The sequence below is a fragment of the Carassius carassius genome, chromosome 27 (assembly GCF_963082965.1).
Source record: "Carassius carassius chromosome 27, fCarCar2.1, whole genome shotgun sequence".
Lineage (NCBI taxonomy): Eukaryota > Metazoa > Chordata > Actinopteri > Cypriniformes > Cyprinidae > Carassius > Carassius carassius.
The window spans coordinates 26,288,808-26,311,996 of record NC_081781.1 but is presented as its reverse complement, the minus strand read 5'-3'; the positions used below and the strand labels follow the sequence as shown (position 1 = coordinate 26,311,996).

At 40.7% G+C, this 23,189-nt stretch overlaps 1 protein-coding gene across 9 annotated transcripts in view; it reads left to right on the top strand.

Moving 5' to 3' along the window:
* Positions 1-23,189, top strand: part of LOC132107082 (pumilio homolog 2-like) — a 131,858-nt gene that overhangs the window by 8,652 nt on the left and 100,017 nt on the right. For all 9 annotated transcript variants that reach the window (XM_059513270.1, XM_059513267.1, XM_059513264.1 and 6 more), the window contains exons 5-6: positions 13,154-13,341; positions 19,661-19,833. In XM_059513270.1, coding sequence (XP_059369253.1) covers positions 13,154-13,341; positions 19,661-19,833 — 361 coding nt within the window. The remainder of the gene's footprint in view (positions 1-13,153; positions 13,342-19,660; positions 19,834-23,189) is intronic.

Here is a 23,189-nt window from a genome sequence, read left to right as displayed (position 1 = left end):
AACTCTTACCAATAGCTCGAGCTGGTCTGTGTACTCACCTTGTCTTGTCTTGTCTTCAGGCTCCAGTATCTTTTGCTGTTTTGCTCTGCCTCTTGTTCTCACAAATACAGTACTCCTAGAAGATTCCAGCTCTCATTTCTCTGGGTCTCGGCTGTCGAACGAGTTAAACTGTGGAACGATACTCACCTGCCTTGTCTCATCTGCTTTCAATAAAGCTCAGTGTAAACCCGCAACTGAATCCAGCCCGTTTCATCCCGACAGTTTCTAAATCAGCATTCAATATTTGTTTTTTTGTTTTTAAATTTGTTTTTAAATAAAAAAGCTCTTTACCAGTGAGACTAAATAAAAGTATGCTATATAAATAAATTATTACAAAATGTTAAAATCAAATAATGTTGGTGCAAATAAAACAAAGATGCAAAGTGTATCATTCATCCAATAATAATAATAAAAATAATTAGGGTAATGATTCACATCTATATTTTTTTACTTGAGCCAATGAAAAATAAATAACTTATTGTCTCAAGTAAAAAAAAAATAGATGTGAATCATTACCCTAAATTTTTTTAATTGGATGAATGAAACACTGTTTTTCAGTGTGCTACAGCAGGTGACTTTTAAATCAAATTAAGTCTATGTAATTTTAAGGTAAAATAAAAATAATCATCCTAATGCAGAACTGACGTTTACTTCTGGCTTTTCAAACGTGTATGCAAGTTCCAATATACAAAAAAAAAAAAAAAAGTTTCAGCTTTTTCACAGTTTAGTCCGTTTCGTTTCTCATCCAACACGTGAGAAGTTGAGCTGAACATCTCTTCACTGTCTACGCATGTTCAGGGCGTGAACCGGTATGCTGGCGCAGCTTTAGTGCGCGCAGGAAAGGGACTCTTATTTGTGCGGCAGTACAACAACGGCTGTTCGCTTCCTGCTATCTGTGCCTCAGACATGTAGCTCTGCACTTCCAGTGCTGAACGGCTGCCTGTGTCCTGCACACAGATTTCGAAATACTTCCACACAAATGATATAGCAAACTATTACAATGTAGTCTGTGCAAGCGGGCGCACTTCCGGAAAAATCGGCCGAAAAAAGACCAAAAACTGATTTATGGCCGGTCAACCGGTGCATAATAATACCGGTGCACCCAATAATGTGATATATATCCCCTAAATTGCAAATTTGACCAAGGATCCCTCTCAAAACGCGATTGCGATAGTTTTGAGTAACAATTGGGCGGGTTTTGTTGTGAAAACCTGGCAACCCTGGTGGAGCTTCAAGAGCCCATGCTGTAACCGATGTTACAGTTTGAAAGGGTCATATGATGCGTTTACAAGAAGTCAATATATTCTGTTACACCAAATACACAAAATAATGATCTTTAAAAAAAGCATCATATGACTCCTTTAACCGGTGGTGATCAAGTGTTACTGACTTCACATTGCTTCCAAATGAAATTTTTAACTACCACATTCCTATTTACGAGCATTCTAGTAGGCATTAGTGAAAACAGGCAGACACAATGGTAGCTTTAGCAACATTAGACTTACAAAGAGCCAAGAAGCTCTTTTGGAAAAGAAAAAATATGATTTTTGATGCTTGCTTTGTCTGTTGACTGCATGTTTGCACATGAAGCATTTGTATCGATCCTACTTTTAAGAAGCAATTTTTGCACAACTCCAGCCATAAACTGACCCTCATTTGTTAGCCAGTCCAGTGTAAAATGTTAGCACAAGTGTATAGGTTGTTTCAGTTTTTTCCCCGGGACATTTCCCTCGAAAATGAAATTTAACCATCGTGTCCTCAGTTGTCTGTGGAGACTCCTATGTTCGTTGGTGCATCCCAGCACACGACACTTTTAATGGCTCTTTGGCGCTGACATTGTACCTCCAGCAGCAACTGCAAGAGAAGCGTAATGGCTGACTGCAGTTTCTCACCCAGGGCTGTGTATATGCTAATATGGCAGAGAGCGTCACAAATAGGCAGGACTTTCTCTGACGTTGTCCTCATAGTAGTAAGAATCCTGGAACTGCTGGTGTGGAGAGAGTGTTTATGAATTATTGAGATTATAAAACAATTAGTGGGTGAATTTTTACCATTATAGGCTGATTGTTTTTACACACTACAGCCACGCAACTGTGCTCAAACAGATTTTGGCATACTATGGCACCTTTAAAATTTGTATTTTTTTTAATTGGTGTTCCGTTTTTAACAATAACTGATAAACCTCCCAAGGGAACATAATCTGGGGGTTGTTTTTCTCCTCCCTTCCCGAATGTTATGCTGTATTTCTTCCCCTGTACTACATTTTATTGCCTTGTACCCACATGAGTGTAAAATTTTAATAAAATTATAATTTTATTACAATTGTGCTTAATACAGTTGGTGTTGGAGTTGGAATTTGTGGTGGAAAAACTACATTGCTCATGATTAGGGCAATCAATTACAATTAAAAATAAATATTGTCATATTTTTTTATTTGACCTAATGTAAGGGTCTGCAATAATGAGATTTTACCACTGTGGCGCTATAGCTCAAGAGTGTAATTCAGCTGTCCCGCAGTATTTAGCATAAAAAAAAAAAAAACTGTGTCGGTTAGAGGCCTGCAAGCCTGTTGGGTCGCACAGAGCATGCATAGGCTAGATTGTAAAATATTGCTATATTGATATTATACATTGCCTGCAATACACAATGCATATATGCACACATTAGCTTACAGGTGACAGTTGACCATGCAGAGCATCAGGGAGAAGACTATCCCACGTTTTTAAATGAACTCTTACTTTAAATTTTATAATGGTTTTTAAGGATGTTAAAATGTTATAATATAATGCTATTGATGTTTTACTTGTCCTTTCATCTTATTTTACAAACCGTCATTTTATTATTACAGTCAGTTCAAAATTCATCCCTTTGCGCCACCTGCCGGTAGTTAAGCGAATAATTTTAACACGCAACTGAATTCAGTTGCCGCGGCGGTATACGTGGCGGTAAAGCCCATTTAGCTTGTCGTCCTACTGTATATTTCTCAATCTACTTTAATTTGATTCATATTGTAGTATATCAGACCCGAACCAGACAAATTACATAGTCGATCAGGACCATGGTTGAAACATGAGCCTAATTTCTCAGAAAGCCAACAGGATGTTGTAAATCAATTTGTAGTGCCACAAGTCAGAAGAAAGAACCAACCAACCGACCAACTTTTTCACAGAACAGCTTTCAACAACACCCTTAGAACAATTATTGACAATTTTAATTCGGAGAAGAGATTGTCAAATTTGGGGCAAGTAATCAAGATTGATGGTCAAAGAGTTACACAGCCGACCATCACATGTAACCCATGAGAGTAATAAACAAGATTTTTGGATTGACTCCCAATCTGTTTGCTTAAAATGCAAACAGATTCTGTCAGCTCTACCTCCCAATTCAATCTGCTTGCTTAAAATGTTTCTGACCATCAGTTATTTGTCAAATGTATCATATTCTTTTTATGGGAATCGTGTCCAAAATTATACCCTGCAAGAGCGGGAACATTTGGACCACGTGCTTGATAAGATAACATATGATTTATGATACCCTGAGCAAAGACAATATCTAATTGGTCAAGACAATATTTGAGGTGTGGACAAAAGGCCAGTTTAAATACTCAGGACAAAATCAAATTTTGCTTTTAGCCTGATTTTAGTTTTTGCACCTAGCTTTTACTTTTAGTCATCACTTTTAGCATTCTTTGAGCGTGGTTCCAGCGTGCTTCAGCCTGCATGCCTGCTGCTACTTAGCCGTGATGAGAAGAAAAACCACCTAGTCACGTCAAACTTTACTTCTGTTCTTTTACTTTTAGTTTCTTTTCTTTTCTGTTTGAGAGTTTCGTGTTCTGAGTTAAGAGTCTGACCTTGAGTGCCCGTTCAACTTCAACCAGCCCACAACTCTGCATCATCAGCCAACACCCAACCACGGGCTTCCCAAGACGTCACTTCAAAGACTACTGAACTTCCAGCCAATCAGCAAAACAAAGGGAACCCCCTTTGCACAGGCAATGCAAGTAACTTTACCTCCAGACTCTCATCTGTACTGGTGTATCTAATTTAATTTTAACCTTATTAAGCAACTCAATGCAAGGGTTAATTAAAGGGTTAGTTAATCAAAAAATCAAAATTATGTCATTAATAACTCACCCTCATGTCGTTCCAAACCAGTGAGACCTCTGTTTATCTTTGGGACACAGTTTAAGATATTTTAGATTTAGTCCGAGAGCTCTCAGTCCCTCCATTGAAACTGTGTGCACGGTATACTGTGTCCATGTCCAGAAAGGTAATAAAAACATCATCAAAGTAGTCCATGTGACATCAGAGGGTCAGTTAGAATTTTTTGAAGCATCGAAAATACGTTTTTGGTCCAAAAATAGCAAAACTACGACTTTATTCAGCACTGTCTTCTCTTCCGTGTCTGTTGTGAGACAGTTCAAAACAAAGCAGTTTGTGATTACGGTTCGCAAACGACTCATTCGATGTAACCGGATTCTTTTTGAACCAGTTCACGAAGTAGTTCTAAATCACTTCCGCCTGATCCTCATCACCAGCCTATCACCGCAGCACCATAAAAGCCACACACACACGCACTCAAACATTGTCCAGTCACGTTCGCGACAAGATCATTCCTGTATGCTTACTATAAGGACTAACTCCTCTTCTACTCTCTCCAGCAATTCTCTCCGAAAACCTAGTTCCCCAAGTGTGTGTGTGTGTGGCTCACCGTCCCTCCAAGAAGTCTTCACCCTACCTTCACGGATCCATCCTCATTGTCACTCATCACTACCTGCTCCTCTGCTTGTGTCTGTGTACAATAAACATCTTCATTCTGTTACTCCTCAGCTTCCCGAGTGATCCGTAACAGATGACCGGACCAGCACCGCCAGGCACAAGCATGAGCCTCACGGACCCCTTTCAAGATCTGGTTGATGCACTCCGACGAACACTCATGGCAACACCAGCACCTCCTACACCTACTTCCGCCGACCCTGTCATCACTTCCTCACCTGCCGTTCACGCCAGTACCATGGCCAGGCCGGCGCCCTTACTCTAGTTCGGCAGAGGAATGCAGCGGATTCCTCCTTCAATGTTCGCTGGCCCTGGAGATGCAACTGCACTTGTACCCCACTGACCGTTCAAAGGTAGCCTTTATTATTTCCCAGTCTACTCCACGTCTATTGAGAGCCCAGTTGAAAATCAGTCCATCACCATTCCTCAATGCTACGCCCCCTTCAGCGACGTCTTCTGCCCTAAACGGGCCTCCAAGCTGCCTTCACACCGGCCGTGGGACTGTGCCATCGATCTGCTGCCATGTGAACCAGTGCCAAAGGGAAGGATATATCCCCTATCCATTCCCGAGGAGAAGGCCATGGAGGAATACATCAAGGAGGCGCTGGCCCAAGTGTATATTCGTCCATCTACCTCTCCTGCTGCTTCAAGCTTTTTCTTCGTAGAGAAGAAGGATGGAGGCTTGAGGCCATTTATTGATTACCGAGCACTCAATAACATAACTGTAAAATTCCGGTACCCACTTCCCCTCGTCCCAGCTGCCCTGGAACATCTCCGTGGTGCCACTGTGTTCACCAAGTTGGACCTCCGCAGCGCATACAACCTCATCCGGATACGTGAGGGGGATGAGTGGAAGACCGCCTTCATTACCCCTACTGGTCACTACGAATATTGCATCATGCCGTATGGGCTTGATACGGCATGATGCAACGCCCCCTCCGTATTCCAGGATTTTATCCACGAGGTGCTCCGGGATTTCCTCCACAAGTCCGTCTTGGTATATATCGATGATATCCTCATCTATTCCCGGAGCCTGGCAGAACATCAACGCCATGTTGTGGAGGTCCTGCAACGCCTGAGGGACTACCAGCTCTACCTCAAAGCCGGAAAAATGTTCCTTCCATCAGCCCTCAGTGCAGTTCCTTGGCTATACCATCAATCGCAGTGGCATCCGGATGGACGAGGGGAAGGTGAGCGCAGTCAAGGATTGGCCCACTCCAACCACCATCAATGAATTGCAGCGGTTCCTTGGCTTCGCCAATTTCTATAGACTGTTTATACGCAACTTCAGTACCATCACCAGTCCTCTTACCAATCTCCACCGCCAGAAACCTAAGTCTCTCTCCTGGACTCCAACCGCCACAGAAGCCTCAAAAGCCCGGAAACTCAACCCGGCGGAGGTAAACTACGACATCGGAAATCGGGAATTACTAGCCATCAAACTAGCTCTGGAGGAATGGAGGCATTGGCTAGAGGGAGCCAAACACCCATTTCAAGTCCTCACTGACCATAAGAACCGCTGGGCGTTATTCTTCACCTGCTTCCAATTCACCATCTCGTACCGCCCAGGGGTGAAAAACGTAAAGGCCGATGCCCTATCCAGATGCTACGCTCTCGAAGAGAAATCTGAAACACCAGAAACCATCCTCCCAGAAAATATAATTGTCTCTCCGATTACTTGGTCTTCTGACACTCTTCCTCCAGCCGAGCCTCCTACCAACCCCCCGCCGGGTTGCCCACCGGGACACCTATACATCCCCAGGACACGGCGCACCCCACTCATCCACTCCACTCATACGTCACTTGGCACTGGTCACCCGGGGGTCAATGAAACTCTCTCGCTGCTAAGGGAACGCTTCTGGTGGCCCAACATGGCCTCGGATGTCAGGAGGTACGTGAGTGGATGTACCAGCTGCGCCATGTCCAAAAGTCCTCGCCATCTACCATCTGGCAAGCTCCATCCTCTGCCCGTTCCTAATCGCCCGTGGTCACACCTAGGGGTGGACTTCATTACTGACCTCCCGCCTTCAGATAACAATACCTGTATTTTGGTTATAGTGGATAGATTTTCTAAATCCTGTCGTCTTCCTCTAAAGGGCCTACCTACAGCCATGGAAACGGCTGAATTACTGTTCAACCATGTCTTCAGGTACTTCGGCATCCCAGAAGATATCGTATCGGACCGAGGCCCCCAGTTCATCTCCCGGGTGTGGAAAGCCTTCCATTCCCTCCTAGGTGGGGCCATCAGCCTGTCCTCCGGGTATCATCCTCAATCGTGGCCTAATGGTTAGAGAGTTGGATTGGCAATCGAAAGGTTGTGAGTTCGAGTCTCGGGCTGGCAGGAATTGTGGGTGGGGGGAGTGCATGTATAGTGCTCTCTCCACCCTCAATACCATGACTTAGGTGCCCTTGAGCAAGGCATCGAACCCCCATCTGCTCCCCGGGCGCCGCAGCATAAATGGCTGCCCACTGCTCCGGGTGTGTGTTCACAGTGTGTGTGTGTGTTCACTGCTCTGTGTGTGTGCACTTTGGATGGGTTAAATGCAGAGCACAAATTCTGAGTATGGGTCACCATACTTGGCTGAATGTCACGTCACTTTCACTTTCAATCGGGCAGACGGAGAGGAAGGTCCAGGAGATCGGACGCTTCCTCCGTACCTTCTGTCACGGCCACCAGAACTCCTGGAACCTATTCCTGGGGTGGGCAGAGTACGCACAGAATTCCCTCCGCCAACCCACCACCCTTCCAGTGCATACTCTGCTACCAACCACCTATATTCCCCTGGTCAGGTGAACCCTCGGATGTCCCCGCCATCGACTACTGGTTCCGGGAGAGCGAGAGGGTCGGGGACGCGGCACATCACCAACTTCAGCGGGCACTTCGCAGACGCAGGACGACAGCCGACCTTCGCCGATCCGAGGCTCCTAACTACCAACCCGGTCAGAAGGTCTGGCTGTCCACCCGGGACATCCGCCTGTGTCTACCCTGCCGCAAGCTCAGTCCCAGATTCATTGGCCCATTCACCATCACCCAGCAGATCAATCCGGTCACTTACAAACTCCAGCTTCCCCCTGAGTACCGGATTCACCCCACATTCCATGTGTCACTCCTTAAACCTCACCATCCTTCTGTCTCTCCCTCCACAGAACCTGGCGAAGCTGAAGCCCCCCCTCCTCTCCTCCTAGATGACTGCGTGGCCTACACAGTCAAGGACATCCTGGACTCCAGGCGGCGTGGTGGGCAGCTGGAATACCTAGTGGACTGGGAAGGTTACGGTCCAGAGGAACGTTCCTGGGTCCCACGCAACGACATCCTGGATCCCACCTTACTCGATACCTTCCACTCCAATCATCCCAACCGACTAGCTCCCAGGGGAAGAGGACGCCCACCACGTCGTCGGGGTCCCCGGCCCTCAGGAGCGGGCCGTGGGGAGGGGGATACTGTTACAAACACGCCAGGTTCCACCTCCACACAATCACAACGCACACCCTCACCGGAGTTCTAAATCACATCCACCTGATCCTCATCACCAGCCTATCACCGCAGCACCATAAAAGCCACACACACGCAATCAAACATTGTCCGGTCACGTTCGCGACAAGATCATTCCTGTATGCTTACTATAAGGACTAACTCCTCTTCTACTCTCTCCAGCGATTCTCTCCGAAGACCCAGTTCCCCAAGTGTGCGTGTGTGTGGCTCACCGTCCCTCCAAGAAGTCTTCACCCTACCTTGACGGATCCATCCTCATTGTCACCCATCACTACCTGCTCCTCTGCTTGTGTCTGTGTACAATAAACTTCTTCATTCTGTTACTCCTCAGCTTCCCGAGTGATCCGTAACACTTTAAGGGATTGTAGTTATTTTAGTTTATTTTACTACAGCTGTTCAGTACAGTCTTGTACCAGTCTTATAGTCTTTGTCCAATTTTCATTCAAAGTTTTGTTTTTTTCCCATTCTCTTCATAGCTAGTCGGCTTTGTTCATGGCTTATAACTCTTTAAGACTTCCCTAAAAAATCCCTAAAAATAAATGTGGAATATACTTTTGAAACTTTATGGCCAATCAGAGGATTGTGATTCAGTGTGCAGTACAGACAGTTAAAAAAAAAAAAATTAAATTGAAAAATATTTTATTTCGCTTGCGCTTTACACGCTTTTTGTATGAAACTTTGCCATTCTTAATTAAAAGTTTTTTGTTTTTTTTATACTGTTAAGCACACAATGCAATAGAGCTGGAACAATTACCGGTTTGATAAAATTCCCCTTGGTTAGAATCCTATTCGATTACCGCAATTTGAACAAATGAGGATAAATAAATACTGTGCCGATAGATGATAATATCGTGTCTCCATCCACAAACAGATATACATCGTATGCAGATATAAGGTATTTTATTGCACTTTAACAAGTAATCTGAATGGCCTCTATATGTGCAATATTTTTAACGAGCCCTCACTAACTTTACATTTTTAAGTTTAATGCCACAGTTATGTTAGAATGCATCTCATTTCTTGTTTCTGTGGTTGTGCGTCGAAGTGAGGGGAGCATGTGATTTGTTGGAAGTAGTGAACGAATACACCCTTCACTGAACAAGATCGAGAGATTTTCTCGTTCGTGAACGAGTTGAATGAACTGACAAATCTCGTTTTTAGTCGACTAGTGCGTCGGGCTCGTCATGCATCATTATGACTGATGCATCAATTCAATTGAACTTTACTCCAAATATATGAACTTAACGGTTTTAAATACTTTATATTTAACGTGTTCGTTTATGTCCAATATTAGTGTTAAACTGTTGGACTTTAAATGAAATCTACTATTGATTTTCACAGTTGACTGATTTTGCAGACCATGTAGGCTGATAACTTCCATGCACAGATGTGGCAAATTTGTCACAGGACACGCGGTATGACAGTTGCCTCCGACTATATTAACTAGTTGTTTTAAATACAGTATTTTTATATTTAACATTAGTTCATCAGTATGTTTAAAAGTATATTTGTTAGATTATTGGTGATTCCATAGGTTCTCTCTCACGCACCTGTGCAGTTTAAAACACCAAATAGTTATGCTATGACAAGAACAAAGATTCTCTCCCGTGCTTCACCCATGCACGATAATATTGTCACGTCGATCTCACGGGCTGACAATATGACAATTTAAAAAATCATATCACCCAACACTAATAAATACTATCCAGCGTAATGCAAAGTTTTAAGTAATAGTCTCGCTCGCAGTGAACGCAGATGGAAAAGTTGCAATGACTTAAAGAGTGCTTAGGGAATTATACAAATGAATATATGAATGAATTAAGTATATCAATGTACCTTTAGAAGTTTCTGTCTTCAGAGAAGATTCAATGACATTTTGTATTCACCCATGCTCCATGTAATATCTAACAAAGTATTGTTTTTAATTGCAATGCTGCTTTGTCCATTTAGGTTAAGGTAAACCGTCGGCTTTCATCACCACTTGTTCTTTAAAGTCAAATTGGTTTGTCCCGGCCTTTACAGATAACATCTGATATAACAATTAATTTACATACACAGTAAGATTAATCATGTGTGACTGAATTAATTCCGATTTATGAATCTGGATGTAGTATTTACAATGCTAAAATAAGTGATCAGCTTGTTGTGCGCATGTGTCACCAGCTCTAAATTGGAATTGATTATTTTTTTGACATGCGCACACTGCACAAATAAAGATTATCTCACTGTTTGCACATAATAACCACTCTCCTACTCAGTTTCTCTCTTTGTTTTTAACAACACAATAATATTTTATATTTATCCATTTATGGATAAATATACTTATAAACCACTGTCTTGTGCTGCTCAAATGTATCATGCAGTAAAAATGCCCCTCCCCACGCCCCAAAACGCATTGCCTGTGGATGAGAATCGAAAACAAGGACTGGTTGAGTGTTGTCCTGCTCCACTTCACAGTTGCTGAGTGAAAGGAGAATTTTACAATGACATGACACGCATTTATACAACACTTTATTCAAAAGGAAGACCTGTTTGTTCCACGCATCATACGTCATTACATTATTTCTGCGTCATTGCACATGCGCAGTCCTTTCAGTCTCTGGGTTCAATCCGATTGATTGTTCACATGCACTCTCAATCGTATTAATAAAGGAATAAACCACCCCCTTCAATCTGATCGAAATATCATTTCAGATCAATTGAGGTGTTTACATGAAGGCTTTTCAGTACGATTGAGCTTTTAATCTGATTACAGGCAGATTATTTGGTTGCATGTACACGTAGCCAATGTAAAGTGCTTTGAGTGCTTAGAAAATAGTTATTTACATTAAAATTAAATTAATTTATAATTTTAAATTAAATTACATTTAAAAATGAAAATTAAATTTATGCATTTAGCAGACGCTTTTATCCAAAGCGACTTACAGTGCAGTCAGGCTATCAGTTTTTTACCTATCATTTGTTCCTGGGGAATCGAACCCCCAACCTTGTGCTTGAAAACGCAATGCTCTACCAATTGAGCTACAGGAACACAGTATTTACTTTCATTAGATCTTTTTAATTTGATGTTTATATTATTTAACATCATTTGAAGGCTGCATGTTCTATTTACCATTATTTATAATAATAACAATTACATTATAATGAAATAATTAAAAACATTTTTTTTTTTCAAATGGTTAAAAAAAAAGTTATAGTAGTTTTTGCTGTGGTACCAAAGCTGGTATCTAGAAAAGTTGAATTTTACTGGTACTTTATAGTAGGGCTGGGCGATGAATCGAATGTGTAGTTTACATCGATTTGGTTGACTTAAAATCGGTTTTCTTTTTATCATTAGCCGAAGCTCCACTCAGGGTTCCCGTAGCTCCAAATGGGCTCAGCTCTCCCCCTGTGCATTTGCCATAGAGACATGCTGCCAGGCACAGTATGTGAGCAGAGTGATTCTGACTGGAGCGAGGAGCAGAGTTTTTTTTTTTTATAGTCAGCGTCGTAGTTTTCACTTGCTCCAAGAGCTCTTCATCACAAGTACAATTCATGCCAACGGCCCATAATATAACTGCATATTCAGCACAAATTCACATGTTAAACATATTTAGCTTGATACAGATGGATCTCTCAGATCAGAAGATTATAATGACTGCAATAACTGAGCAGGATGTTACAGGCTAGTTCTCAAGGTTCCTTTTATTTATTTAGAATTTTTTCGGGTTAAACATGATTTTAACAGATATAGCACATTCAAATGCAATCACTTTCTCAATGTATTCAAACAAATGTAATCTTACAGTGCTACTACATCATCGGATGATTTGCAACTGTAGTGTGGTGTCATAAAGTTTAGACAGACTTTTAGTGCGACACAACTCTTGTGTCCAGTTAGATAGTGTTTGCTCTTTTTACAAAATATATATATTTGATAATAATAATAACCTAAACCAGCAGCATTACAAGATGGAAATATAGACTAGAAGATATATTTACACTTGCTCTGTCCTACGTCCAGACACTGACTCACTGCGGAGTTGGTAGTTTTAATCTTAACATCTCTTAACTCCGAGTGTGAACTTGGATTGTTAGATGTATGATGACCTAAAAAAAAACTTAAAGGGTTAGTTCACCCAATAATAAAAAAAAATGATCTCATTAATAACTCACCCTCATGCCGTTCCAAACCAGTGAGACCTCCATTTATCTTCGGAACACAGCTTAAGATATTTTAGATTTAGTCATAGAGCTCTCAGTCCCTCCATTGAAACTGTGTGTACGGTCTACTTTCCATGTCCAGAATGGTAAGTAAAACATCTTCAAAGTAGTCCATGTGACATCAGAGGGTCAGTTAGATTATTTGAAGCATCGAAAATACATTTTGGTCCAAAAATAGCAAAAACTATGACTTTAGTCAGCATTGTCTTCTCTTCCGTGTCTGTTGTGAGAGAGTTCAAAACAAAGCAGTTTGTGATATCCGGTTCGTGAACAAATAATTCGATGTAACCGGATCTTTTTGAACCAGTTCACCAAATCAAATTGAATCGTTTTAAACGGTTCGCGTCTCCAATACGCATTAATCCACAAATGACTTAAGCTGTTAACTTTTTTTATTGTGGCTGACAATCCATCGGAGTTCAAACAGACCAATTTCCTGGAGTAATTCATTTATTCAAACAGTACACTGACTGAACTGCTGAGCTGAGAGCTCTCGGACTAAATCTAAAATATCTTAAACTGTGTTCCGAAGATAAATGGAGGTCTCACTGGTTTGGAACGACATGAGGGAGAGTTATTAATTACATAATTTTGATTATTGGGTGAACTAACCCACAGTATTATTTTCCTCTGCTGTGTCTAGATCATTCTGTTTCGCAGCCCATTATGGTGCAAAGGCGACCAGGCCAGAGCTACAACGGGAACGGAGATGCAAGCTCGGTGCTGTCCCCTCGCTCAGAGGGGGGTGGTCTGGGTCTGAGTATGGTGGAGTATGTCCTCAGTTCTTCCCCTGGAGACAAGATGGATGGTCACTACAGAAATGGAGGCTATGTGAGTCAATTATCTTATTACACTCTTTTCACACTTTTTTTCTCAAGCATATGTGTTATAAAATCAGGACAGAATTTGTGAGAATTAATTTAATAAAGTTAATAAAAACTCACCTGCCTTTTAGCTTTCTAGTAACACTTATTTCTGGATTAGCTTGTTCAGGTGTGTTTGATTAGGGTTGGAGCTGAACTCTGTGGCTCTCCTGGACCAACTTTGGCCACCCTGCACTAGTGAATATATGGAGTATTTAAAGGGTTAGTTCACCCAAAAATGAAAATTGTCATAAATTTCTCTCACTCAACCATAATCAGCATTGTTTAAGTCAAGTCACCTTTATTTATATAGCGCTTTATACAAAATACATTGCGTCAAAGCAACTGAACAACATTCATTAGGAAAAAAGTGTCAATAATGCAAAATGACAGTTAAAGGCATTTCATCATTGAATTCAGTGATGTCATCTCTGTTCAGTTTAAATAGTGTCTGTGCATTTATTTGCAATCAAGTCAACGATATCGCTGTAGATGAAGTGACCCCAACTAAGCAAGCCAGAGGCGACAGCGGCAAGGAACCGAAACTCCATCAGTGACAGAATGGAGAAAAAAATCTTGGGAGAAACCAGGCTCAGTTGGGGGGGGGGGGGGGGGCAGTTCTCTTCTGACCAGATGAAACCAGCAGTTCAATTCCAGGCTGCAGCAAAGTCAGACTGTGCAGAAGAATCATCTGTTTCTTGTGGTCTTGTCTTGGTGGTCATCTGAGTCTAGGTCTTTACAGGGGATCTGTATCTGGGGCTCTAGTTGTCCTGGTCTCCGCTGTCTTTCAGGGATGTAGAGGTCCTTTCTAGGTGCTGATCCACCATCTGGTCTGGATACGTACTGGATCCGAGTGACTGCAGTGACCCTCTGATCTGGATACAGACTGTATGGTGGCTACGGTGACCTCGGAATGAGAGAGAAACAGACAAATATTAGCGTAGATTCCGTTCTTCTAATAATGTAGCAAGTACATCGGGTGTTATGGGAAATGTTCCCGGTTCAGGTTTACCTAATTAATGCAGCCTAAAAATCCTTTAACGGATTTGGATATTAAAAGCATTACTGTCTTCTGCCACAATAATATACAGTATTTGAAAAATAATGTGTTTTTTGAACATTAAAGCATGTCTACATATTCTGTTATTCCAAATACACAAAATAATGATCTTTAAAATAGCATCATATGACCCTTTTTAATATGTGTTCTGAAGATGAACGAAGGTCTTGCATGTATAGAATGACATGACGAGAACCGCACCCATTTATACAGCCATCCGGCCAGGATGCCAGGCCGTCGATCCCCGTCAAGCATCGTGGCCAGAGAGAAGGATGACGCAGCTGGAAGCCGCCACCAGAACGAAGAGGGGAGCGTGTGCAGCCACCGGACTCCGCCCCTTACCTGGACCCTTCCTTCCAGAACACTGCCCTCTCTTTTCTAGCATTTTAAATACAGTTGCTCCTTTACGCTTAACGAAGGTTAAGGAAACCAGTATGACACCATGTTATAATGAGCTTACTCACACCCTAAAGAGAGCAGCCCGAAAAATAGAGCGCAGCTGGAGGAAAACAAAACTAGAGGTATTTTGTATTGCTTGGCGGGAAAGTAACCTGTCCTACAGAAAAGCATTCAAATCTGCTAGATCTGATTACTTTTCTTCTCTTTTTAGAAGAAAACAAACATAACCCCAGGTATTTATTCAATACAGTGGCTAAATTAACGAAAAATAAAGCCTCAAGTGTTGACATTTCCCAACATCACAGCAGTAATGACTTTATGAACTACTTATAAAATCCATACTGTTAGAGATAAAATTGTAATCATTCAGCCGTCAACTACAGTATCACATCAGACTATAGACTATGTGCACTATAGACCCCCTGAGGAACAGTTCCACTCATTCTCTACTATAGGAGAGGAAGAATTGTATAAGCTTGTTAAATCATCTAAAACAACATGTAAGTTAGACCCTATACCATCTAAGCTCCTAAAAAAGGTGCTTTCAGAAGTCATAGATCCTCTTCTGACTATTATTAATTCCTCATTGTCATTAGGATATGTCCCCAAAACCTTCAAACTGGCTGTTATTAAGCCTCTCATCAAAAAACACAACTTGACCCCAAAGAACTAGTTAATTATAGACCAATCTCGAATCTCCCTTTTGTTTCCAAGATACTAGAAAAGGTGGTATCCTCACAATTATATTCCTCCTTAGAGAAAAATGGTATATGTGAGGATTTCCAGTCAGGATTTAGACCTTATCATAGTACTGAGACTGCTCTCCTTAGTGTTACAAATGACCTGCTCTTATCATCTGATCGTGGTTGTATCTCTCTATTAGTTCTATTAGATCTTAGTGTTGCGTTTGACACAATTGACCACAACATTCTTTTGCATAGACTTGAACACTTTGTTGGCATTAATGGAAGTGCATTTGCATGGTTTAAATCGTACATATGACCGCCATCAATTCGTAGCAGTGAATGAAGAGGTATCATATCGATCACAAGTGCAGTGTGGACTACCTCAAGGCTCAGTACTAGGGCCGCTACTCTTCACACTATATATGTTACCCCTGGGAGATATCATCAGAAAACGGTGTTAGCTTTAACTGTTATGTTGATGATACTCATTCTATATTTCTTCGCGGCCCGGTGAAACACACCAATTTGAAAAACTAATGGATTGCATAGTTGATATAAAAAACTGGATGACAAGTAATATCTTACTGCTAAATTCTGAAAAAAACAAAGGTGCTAATTATAGGACCTAAAAACTCTGCATGTAATAACCTAAAACACTAAGACTTGATGGCTGCTCTGTCAATTCTTCGTCATCAGTTAGGAACCTAGGTGTGCTATTTGATCGCAATCTTTCCTTAGAAAGCCACGTTTCTAGCATTTGTAAAACTGCATTTTTCCATCATAAAATATATATCTAAATCACGGCCTATGCTTTCAATGTCAAGTGCAGAAATGTTAATCCATGCATTTATGACCTCAAGGTTAGATTATTGTAATGCTTTATTGGGTGGTTGTTCTGCACGCTTAGTAATCAAACTACAGCTAGTCCTAAATGCAGCAGCAAGAGTTCTTACTAGAACCAGGAAGTATGACCATATTAGCCCGGTCCTGTCAACACTGCACTGGCTCCCTATCAAACATTGTATAGATTTTAAAATATTGCTTGCCAGCCCTGAATGGTTTAGCACCTCAGTTTTTGAATGAGCTCCTTTTACATTATAATCATCTACGTCCGCTACATTCTCAAAACTCAGGAAATTTGATAATCCCTAGAATATCAAAATCAACTGCGGGGACCCAGATCCTTTTCCTATTTGGTGCCTAAACTCTGGAATAACCTACCTAACATTGTTCGGGAGGCAGACACACTCTTGCAGTTTAATCTAGATTGAAGACCCATCTCTTTAACCTGGCTTACACATAACATACTAATATGCTTTTAATATCCAAATCCGTTAAAGGATTTTTAGGCTGCATTAATTAGGTAAACCGGGAACACTTCCCATAACACCCAATGTACTTGCTACATCATTAGAAGAAAGGCATCTATGCTAATATTAGTCTGTCTCTTATTCCAAGGTCACCGTAGCCACCAGATCCAGTCTGTATCCAGATCAGAGGGTCACTGCAGTCACCCGGATCCAGTACGTATCCAGACCAGATGGTGGATCGGCACCTAGAAAGGATCTCTACATCCCTGAAAGACAGCGGAGACCAGGACAACTAGAGCCCCAGATACAGATCCCCTGTAAAGACCTAGTCTCAGATGACCACCAGGACAAGACCACAGGAAACAGATGATTCTTCTGCACAATCTAACTTTGCTGCAGCCTGGAATTGAGCTGCTGGTTTTGTCTGGTCAGAGGAGAACTGGCCCCCCAACTGAGCCTGGTTTCTCCGAAGGAGTTTCGGTTACTTGCCACTGTCGCCTCTGGCTTGCTTAGTTGGGGTCACTTCATTTACAGCGATATCGTTGACTTTAATCTTTGTACTGATGCATAGTTTGTACAGATCAAGTAAGGGTGTGATGTTTTAACCTGCTGTTAAAGTGAAACCACAATAATCTGGGGCCGATCTAAGGGGTTAATCTAATTACAAGTACTTAGTTTTTGGAATATGATTATGTAATCCAGATTACATGTAATTAGTTACTACACACCTTTAAATTAATATTGATAATATTTTATATTGATATTGTTGCCTGAATATTGGTGCCGGAAGCTATCGGTAAATGTTTTTTGTACTTTATTGTGTAATTACCGAGCGCCAACCTCCCGCTCTCTCTCGTGAGGCTAATAAGGAAGTGACTAAAACTGCAATTCATCGACTGGCCGCTTGAGGCTGGCTGCAAAATCCCATTGACTCCTCATGTTAAAATGCCCAATTTTACAGCAGAAAAAAACATGTTTACAGTCTGGTGCAAAAAACTATTTTGGTCTTAATAGCTCATTTTGCCTTTCATGACAACTGTTTTTATAACTCATCCGTTTAAATTATATTAAGACTTAAAGTTCTGCATAATTAAGGGCGTGGCCACTTGAGTGACAGGTGAACTGGCGCTGATTGCCGCTGTTTCAGCAAGTAGCTCACACCTTTTTGCCCAGTTTTGATTGTCCGGGAGAGTCTCGCGGTGACGCGCTGCCAAGATGGTGACGGCCCGCTCTGCACACTTTAGACTTTAGAAATTCTTGTTTTAATTTCTCTGAAAATCAAATGAAAATTAAACATTTTAATTTATTTAAAATAAACTGAGGTTTATTGTTGAAAGGTATACGTGGAAGAGAAATTGTGTGAATATTCCTTAAATTTTTTTTTAAAAGGCTAATAATTGTATAAATATTTTTACAATTAAGTGATTAATCTGGTTGTAATATTTAATTTCTTCATTTGTTGTATTTAAATTTGATAGGAAATATTATATTTAAATATGCATATTATACTGTACAAAATTAATTCAAGAGTAATATATTTTTGTTAAAAAGTAAACCGCAAACCGTACTTTTATTTTGACAGGTTGCCATGAAGTTTGTGTGTATACAGTATGATGCTGGTTTTCTCAAATGAAAATCTCTCACAGCAACTTTGAAGATTAAATTTTTGTTCATGATCAAATGTTCATGCTGTCATTTATAGTGAAATGAAGAGGCTGAAAATCACAGCGAGCGGCAAGTGTGCTTCAGTGTTTGTGTAGTAAACAATACCGCTTTTCTGCCATTGAAACATACAGAGGCAAGCGGATGGATTCATATTTGAACCATCTTTTTGCATTTTAATATACACGGACACTAGTTCATATCATGATTTGAATTAAGTGGCAGACCTACTTTTGATTTATTCATCCAAAATTGAGGAATTCAGTGGCATTCCGAACTACAGAGTAAATTAAGATGTAAATGAATGAACTCCATGTTTCCCTCTGCATTTTCACAGAGACCATATGGCCCTAGAAATGTATCCACACTTCTGAACTTTTTGGCTTGCCCTGTTTGAATGAGTTGCAGGGGTGACATCATGTCACAGGGTCTCAGCTGCGCAGATGCATTTTCAGGTACTGAAATTTAGCACCAATTGATTTAAGTGAAAAGTGAAAGTGACATACAGCCAAGTATGGTGACCCATACTCTGAATTCGTGTTCTGCGTTTAACCCATCCAAAGTGCACACACACAGCAGTGAACACACACACACCGTGAACACACACCTGGAGCAGTGAGCAGCTATTTATGCTGCGGTGCCCAGGGAGCAGTTAGGGGTTCGGAGCCTTGTTCAAGGGCACCTCAGTCGTGGTATTGAATGTGGAGTGAGCGCTGTACATTCTCTCCCCCCACCTTCAATTCCTGCCACCCCAAGTCTCGAACTCACAACCCTTGGATTGCAAGTCCAACACTCTAACCATTAGGCCATGACTTCCCAACTTAATGTGAATCAGTACTCGGTAGTACCAACGCAATTCGGTTGGTACCCTTAAAAGTACTGAGTCTGGTACCCAACCCTACTAGGTACTCCTTTTCAAGATCAATCATTTAAGTTTTATTGACAAAACTATGAAAAAAAAAAATTCTAATTTTTTTTTTACTTAATCGCACAATAGTAATCGTAATAGTAAAGCGAAACTATAAAATTCCATGGATGAATATTTACTGAGCAATGTAGTATTTTGCAGGGGGGGGGGTTATTAGACTACATTTAAGATAATTATACACAACCTGAAGTAATTTGGCCTTGGGGATGGCTTTGTTTAACTTTGATTTATGGTGCTTCCAGGGTGGAGCAGATGCAGATCCAGATGGCAGGGAGAAAGGTGATTCAAAAGAAAAGGCTTCTCCATTTGACGAAGACAAAAGTCCTGAGATGAAACTCGGAGATGAAGGGGATGCCTCAAAAGCTAATTCCAGAGGCTTGCTTAATGGGATGGATCGCGACTGTAAAGACTTCAAGTATGATGGTTATTTTGCTTATTAAACTTGTAACCGTGTTAACCAAAACATTTTACTTTCTTTTAAAAAGTATTTAAACACTCCTCTACAATGCAAGTAAATCACTTGCATATGCAACTAAATTTCCATGCTAGACAGTCAAATAATGTCTATCATTAGCCATTAACTGATAATTTGTTATTAGAGTTAGAGACTATAGGCCTGTTCACACCAAGCACGATAACTATAAAGATAAAAGGGCCTTTCGCACTGCTTTAGTTCCAGAACTAAATGTGCAGTACTAAAGTACTGGGAGAATTTTGCGTGAACTATTTCCCAGGTTGCATTCACACTGGTCACACTAGGTCGTGATGTAAGCCCTCATTTGTGCACGACGTTCAACAACATTAACAACATTAATATCAACATGTCACTCTTCACATCTTTTGAAATGCCTCTAGAGAATCCAAGTGTAGCTCCTATCTCTTTGAATGGGGAAACATCAAATTCTCCAAAACTGTTCACTAAGCTTTCATTTCATAAAAAATTCATATTTGAAATCACCAAAGAATTCTGACAACAACTGTGTCATAAATCTTGTTACTTTTGCTCAGATAGCATTATAAAAAGCTTATTTCTCAGGTTAGATCAGCCAGTGTGCATGCGCAGTCCTAAGCGCATGTCTCGGAGCATTTACAAATGTGTAAATTGAGCTGTGGCAGTTCAGTCCACCTATTCTATGAGATGATTGAGTCTAGTATGTGTCCAATGGATACCCATTTTAAAGTCTAATGGCTGAGGAGAAGAATGAATTCCTTAGCATTTGACACTCCTGTACCTCGGTCCTGAGGGTAAAAGAGTCAACCGTCTGTGTTGTGGTGGGTGGGGTCCTTAAGAATGGAGGCAGCTCTCCTGTGGACTCTGCGGTGGTAAATGGCATGCAGAGAGGGCAGTGGAGTCCTGATGATCTTCTCAGCAGTCTTCACCACTCTCTGCAGACGTTTGTGGTCCCTTAAAGTAGTGCTTGCATACCACATGGTGATACAGCTGGTCAAGAGAGTACAGTCACGGTTTTGATTTCAGCAAATCATTTTCAGCGAATGTAGACAACATGATACATTTTCACAAACCCAGCAGATCATCAGCTCTTAGTGTGTGTGTTATATTGTTATCAGTTGTAGAATTAGTATTATATTATCATTATTATTAGGGTTTTATTTTTCTTTTCTTTTTTTTTCTTTTTCCAGAAAACTGATTTTTCCAGAAAACCAACCATGTCTCACCACCACTAATCCTAATTTCAGTTAAAATGACAAATATGCATTCATACATGGTTACCATGTTTTTGTTATATATTAAACATGGTGAAAGTGTACTTCTAGATCATAGCACACATGAATGTTTCTCCATCTTTAGGTTATAATAACATAAAAAACTTAAATTTAAAAAAAATCTCAAAATGCAATACATCCATTGAATCAATATGAAAGTTATTTTTCATGTTGAAACTGATGAAAATACACAACACCTTAAACGTACAGTATGAGATTTTTGGCCACCAGGGGTCACTCAATCAAAATAATAACAAAAGACGTACTTTGATGACGTCGGGAAAGAGCGTGGGCTCATGGGAGTTGTTGTTCATTGGAACACGCGCTCTGTCGCTCCCCACATTCCTCACTCATTCTAACTTAGTATTTTGACTATCACGTCTTTTCGAACGGAGATATATATGAACTATCAGACCCCTATCAAATCAATATTCCATCTGGCTAGTAGTAATATATGTTAAAAAATACACGGTCCCCTTTCGTTAATAATTATAATTACGTTTATACTATGATACGAACAAGATAGTGAACTGCATTTGAAGCTACTTTATCCAGCTAGATATAGAACAAATGTGGATTTACATTATACTATACATGAGAGCTAGTCCGTCTGCGCTTTACACAAGACATCATCGTTTCACAAAATATACGGATAGATACAGTTAGCTGAATGGATCCATACCTGTTTATTAGAATGCAAGCGAGTTCGGCATCTCTCTGTAGTTTCAGCTTGTCACGAAGCTCTCTCCATCTTGGAAATGCAGCTCCAATATTTACCCGTGTCTTGTTTCTTCTCTTGTCCCAAAACCTTCTCGGTTCATTTATTTCACCCGTACGTTTGCGCTTCACAGAACGTGCAGGCAAAGCATAATCATGATCTTCTTCTATCCTCTTATAGCAAAGCAAACAGTAAAATAAAAGAACTTGAAGAACGTTCTCGCTGCGTTGTCTTCTGTTGTGTGGGCGTATTCAAGCCGCGCGCTTCAGTGAAACATTAGAATCTGAATAGGGCATTCAGCGCGGGGGCGTGGTCACATTAGAAGATAATGAAGGGAGATGTGAAAAACGGACATCGCGTTGTTGTCATATGGATTACTCTATCACAGAATATTTGTTTTCGACAGCACTTGTTTAATTTAAAAGTAGACATGTCAAGCTTTTTATAGATATATCTCATGTCTCTTCATTGAGTATTCACTGAGTTTCAGTTCATTTTAATGAAGCGTTTGTAAATGAAGATCAGCACAGACAAAGGCTGCAGACAGCACACCTTGTTTGTTATCTTTATAAGTGCACAAAGTTTTATGTCTGTATACAAAAAAAGTAGACCCTTTACAGATTCGATTGATGTATTGCTCTTATCTGTACGATCAAAACTGAAAGTGTAATTTAAGTTCTTTTCAGGGTTATCAGGAGAAAATGCCTCATAACGCGTATACACGTTAATCAACTTCAGAGGGTTAACAAGCTTGGATACAGCACTCTGTGAACAGCCAGCTTCTTTGGCTTCTTTCTTTTTTCCTTGTGAAAGGAGTCAATGATTGCCTTCTGGACAACTGTCAGATCAGCAGTCTTCCCCATGATTGTGTAGCCTAGTGAACCAACTTGAGAGACCATTTTGAAGGGTCAGGAAACCTTTGAAGGTGTTTTGAGTTGATTAGCTAATTGGCATGTCACCATATTCTAATTTCTTGAAATAGTGAGTTGGTGGGTTTTTGTTAAATGTGAGCCAAAATTATCACAATTAAAAGAACCAAAAACTTAAAGTACTTCATTATTGTATTGTATTAACTACTTGAGTTGTATTACTGAAATAAATGAACTTTTCCACGTCATCCTAATTTGAGATGCACCTGCATGTATGTATAATAAATATATATATGTGTGTGTGTGTGTGTGTGTGTGTGTGTATATCTGCATATTGCACATTTTCACCTGTTGAAGTCTGTATGTTATGTTAATTGTTTCTGCAATTTCTGCAAAAGCTCAAAAGAATTTCACTCACCAAGGCACATGTGCTGTGGTGATGTGACAACAAAAGTGACT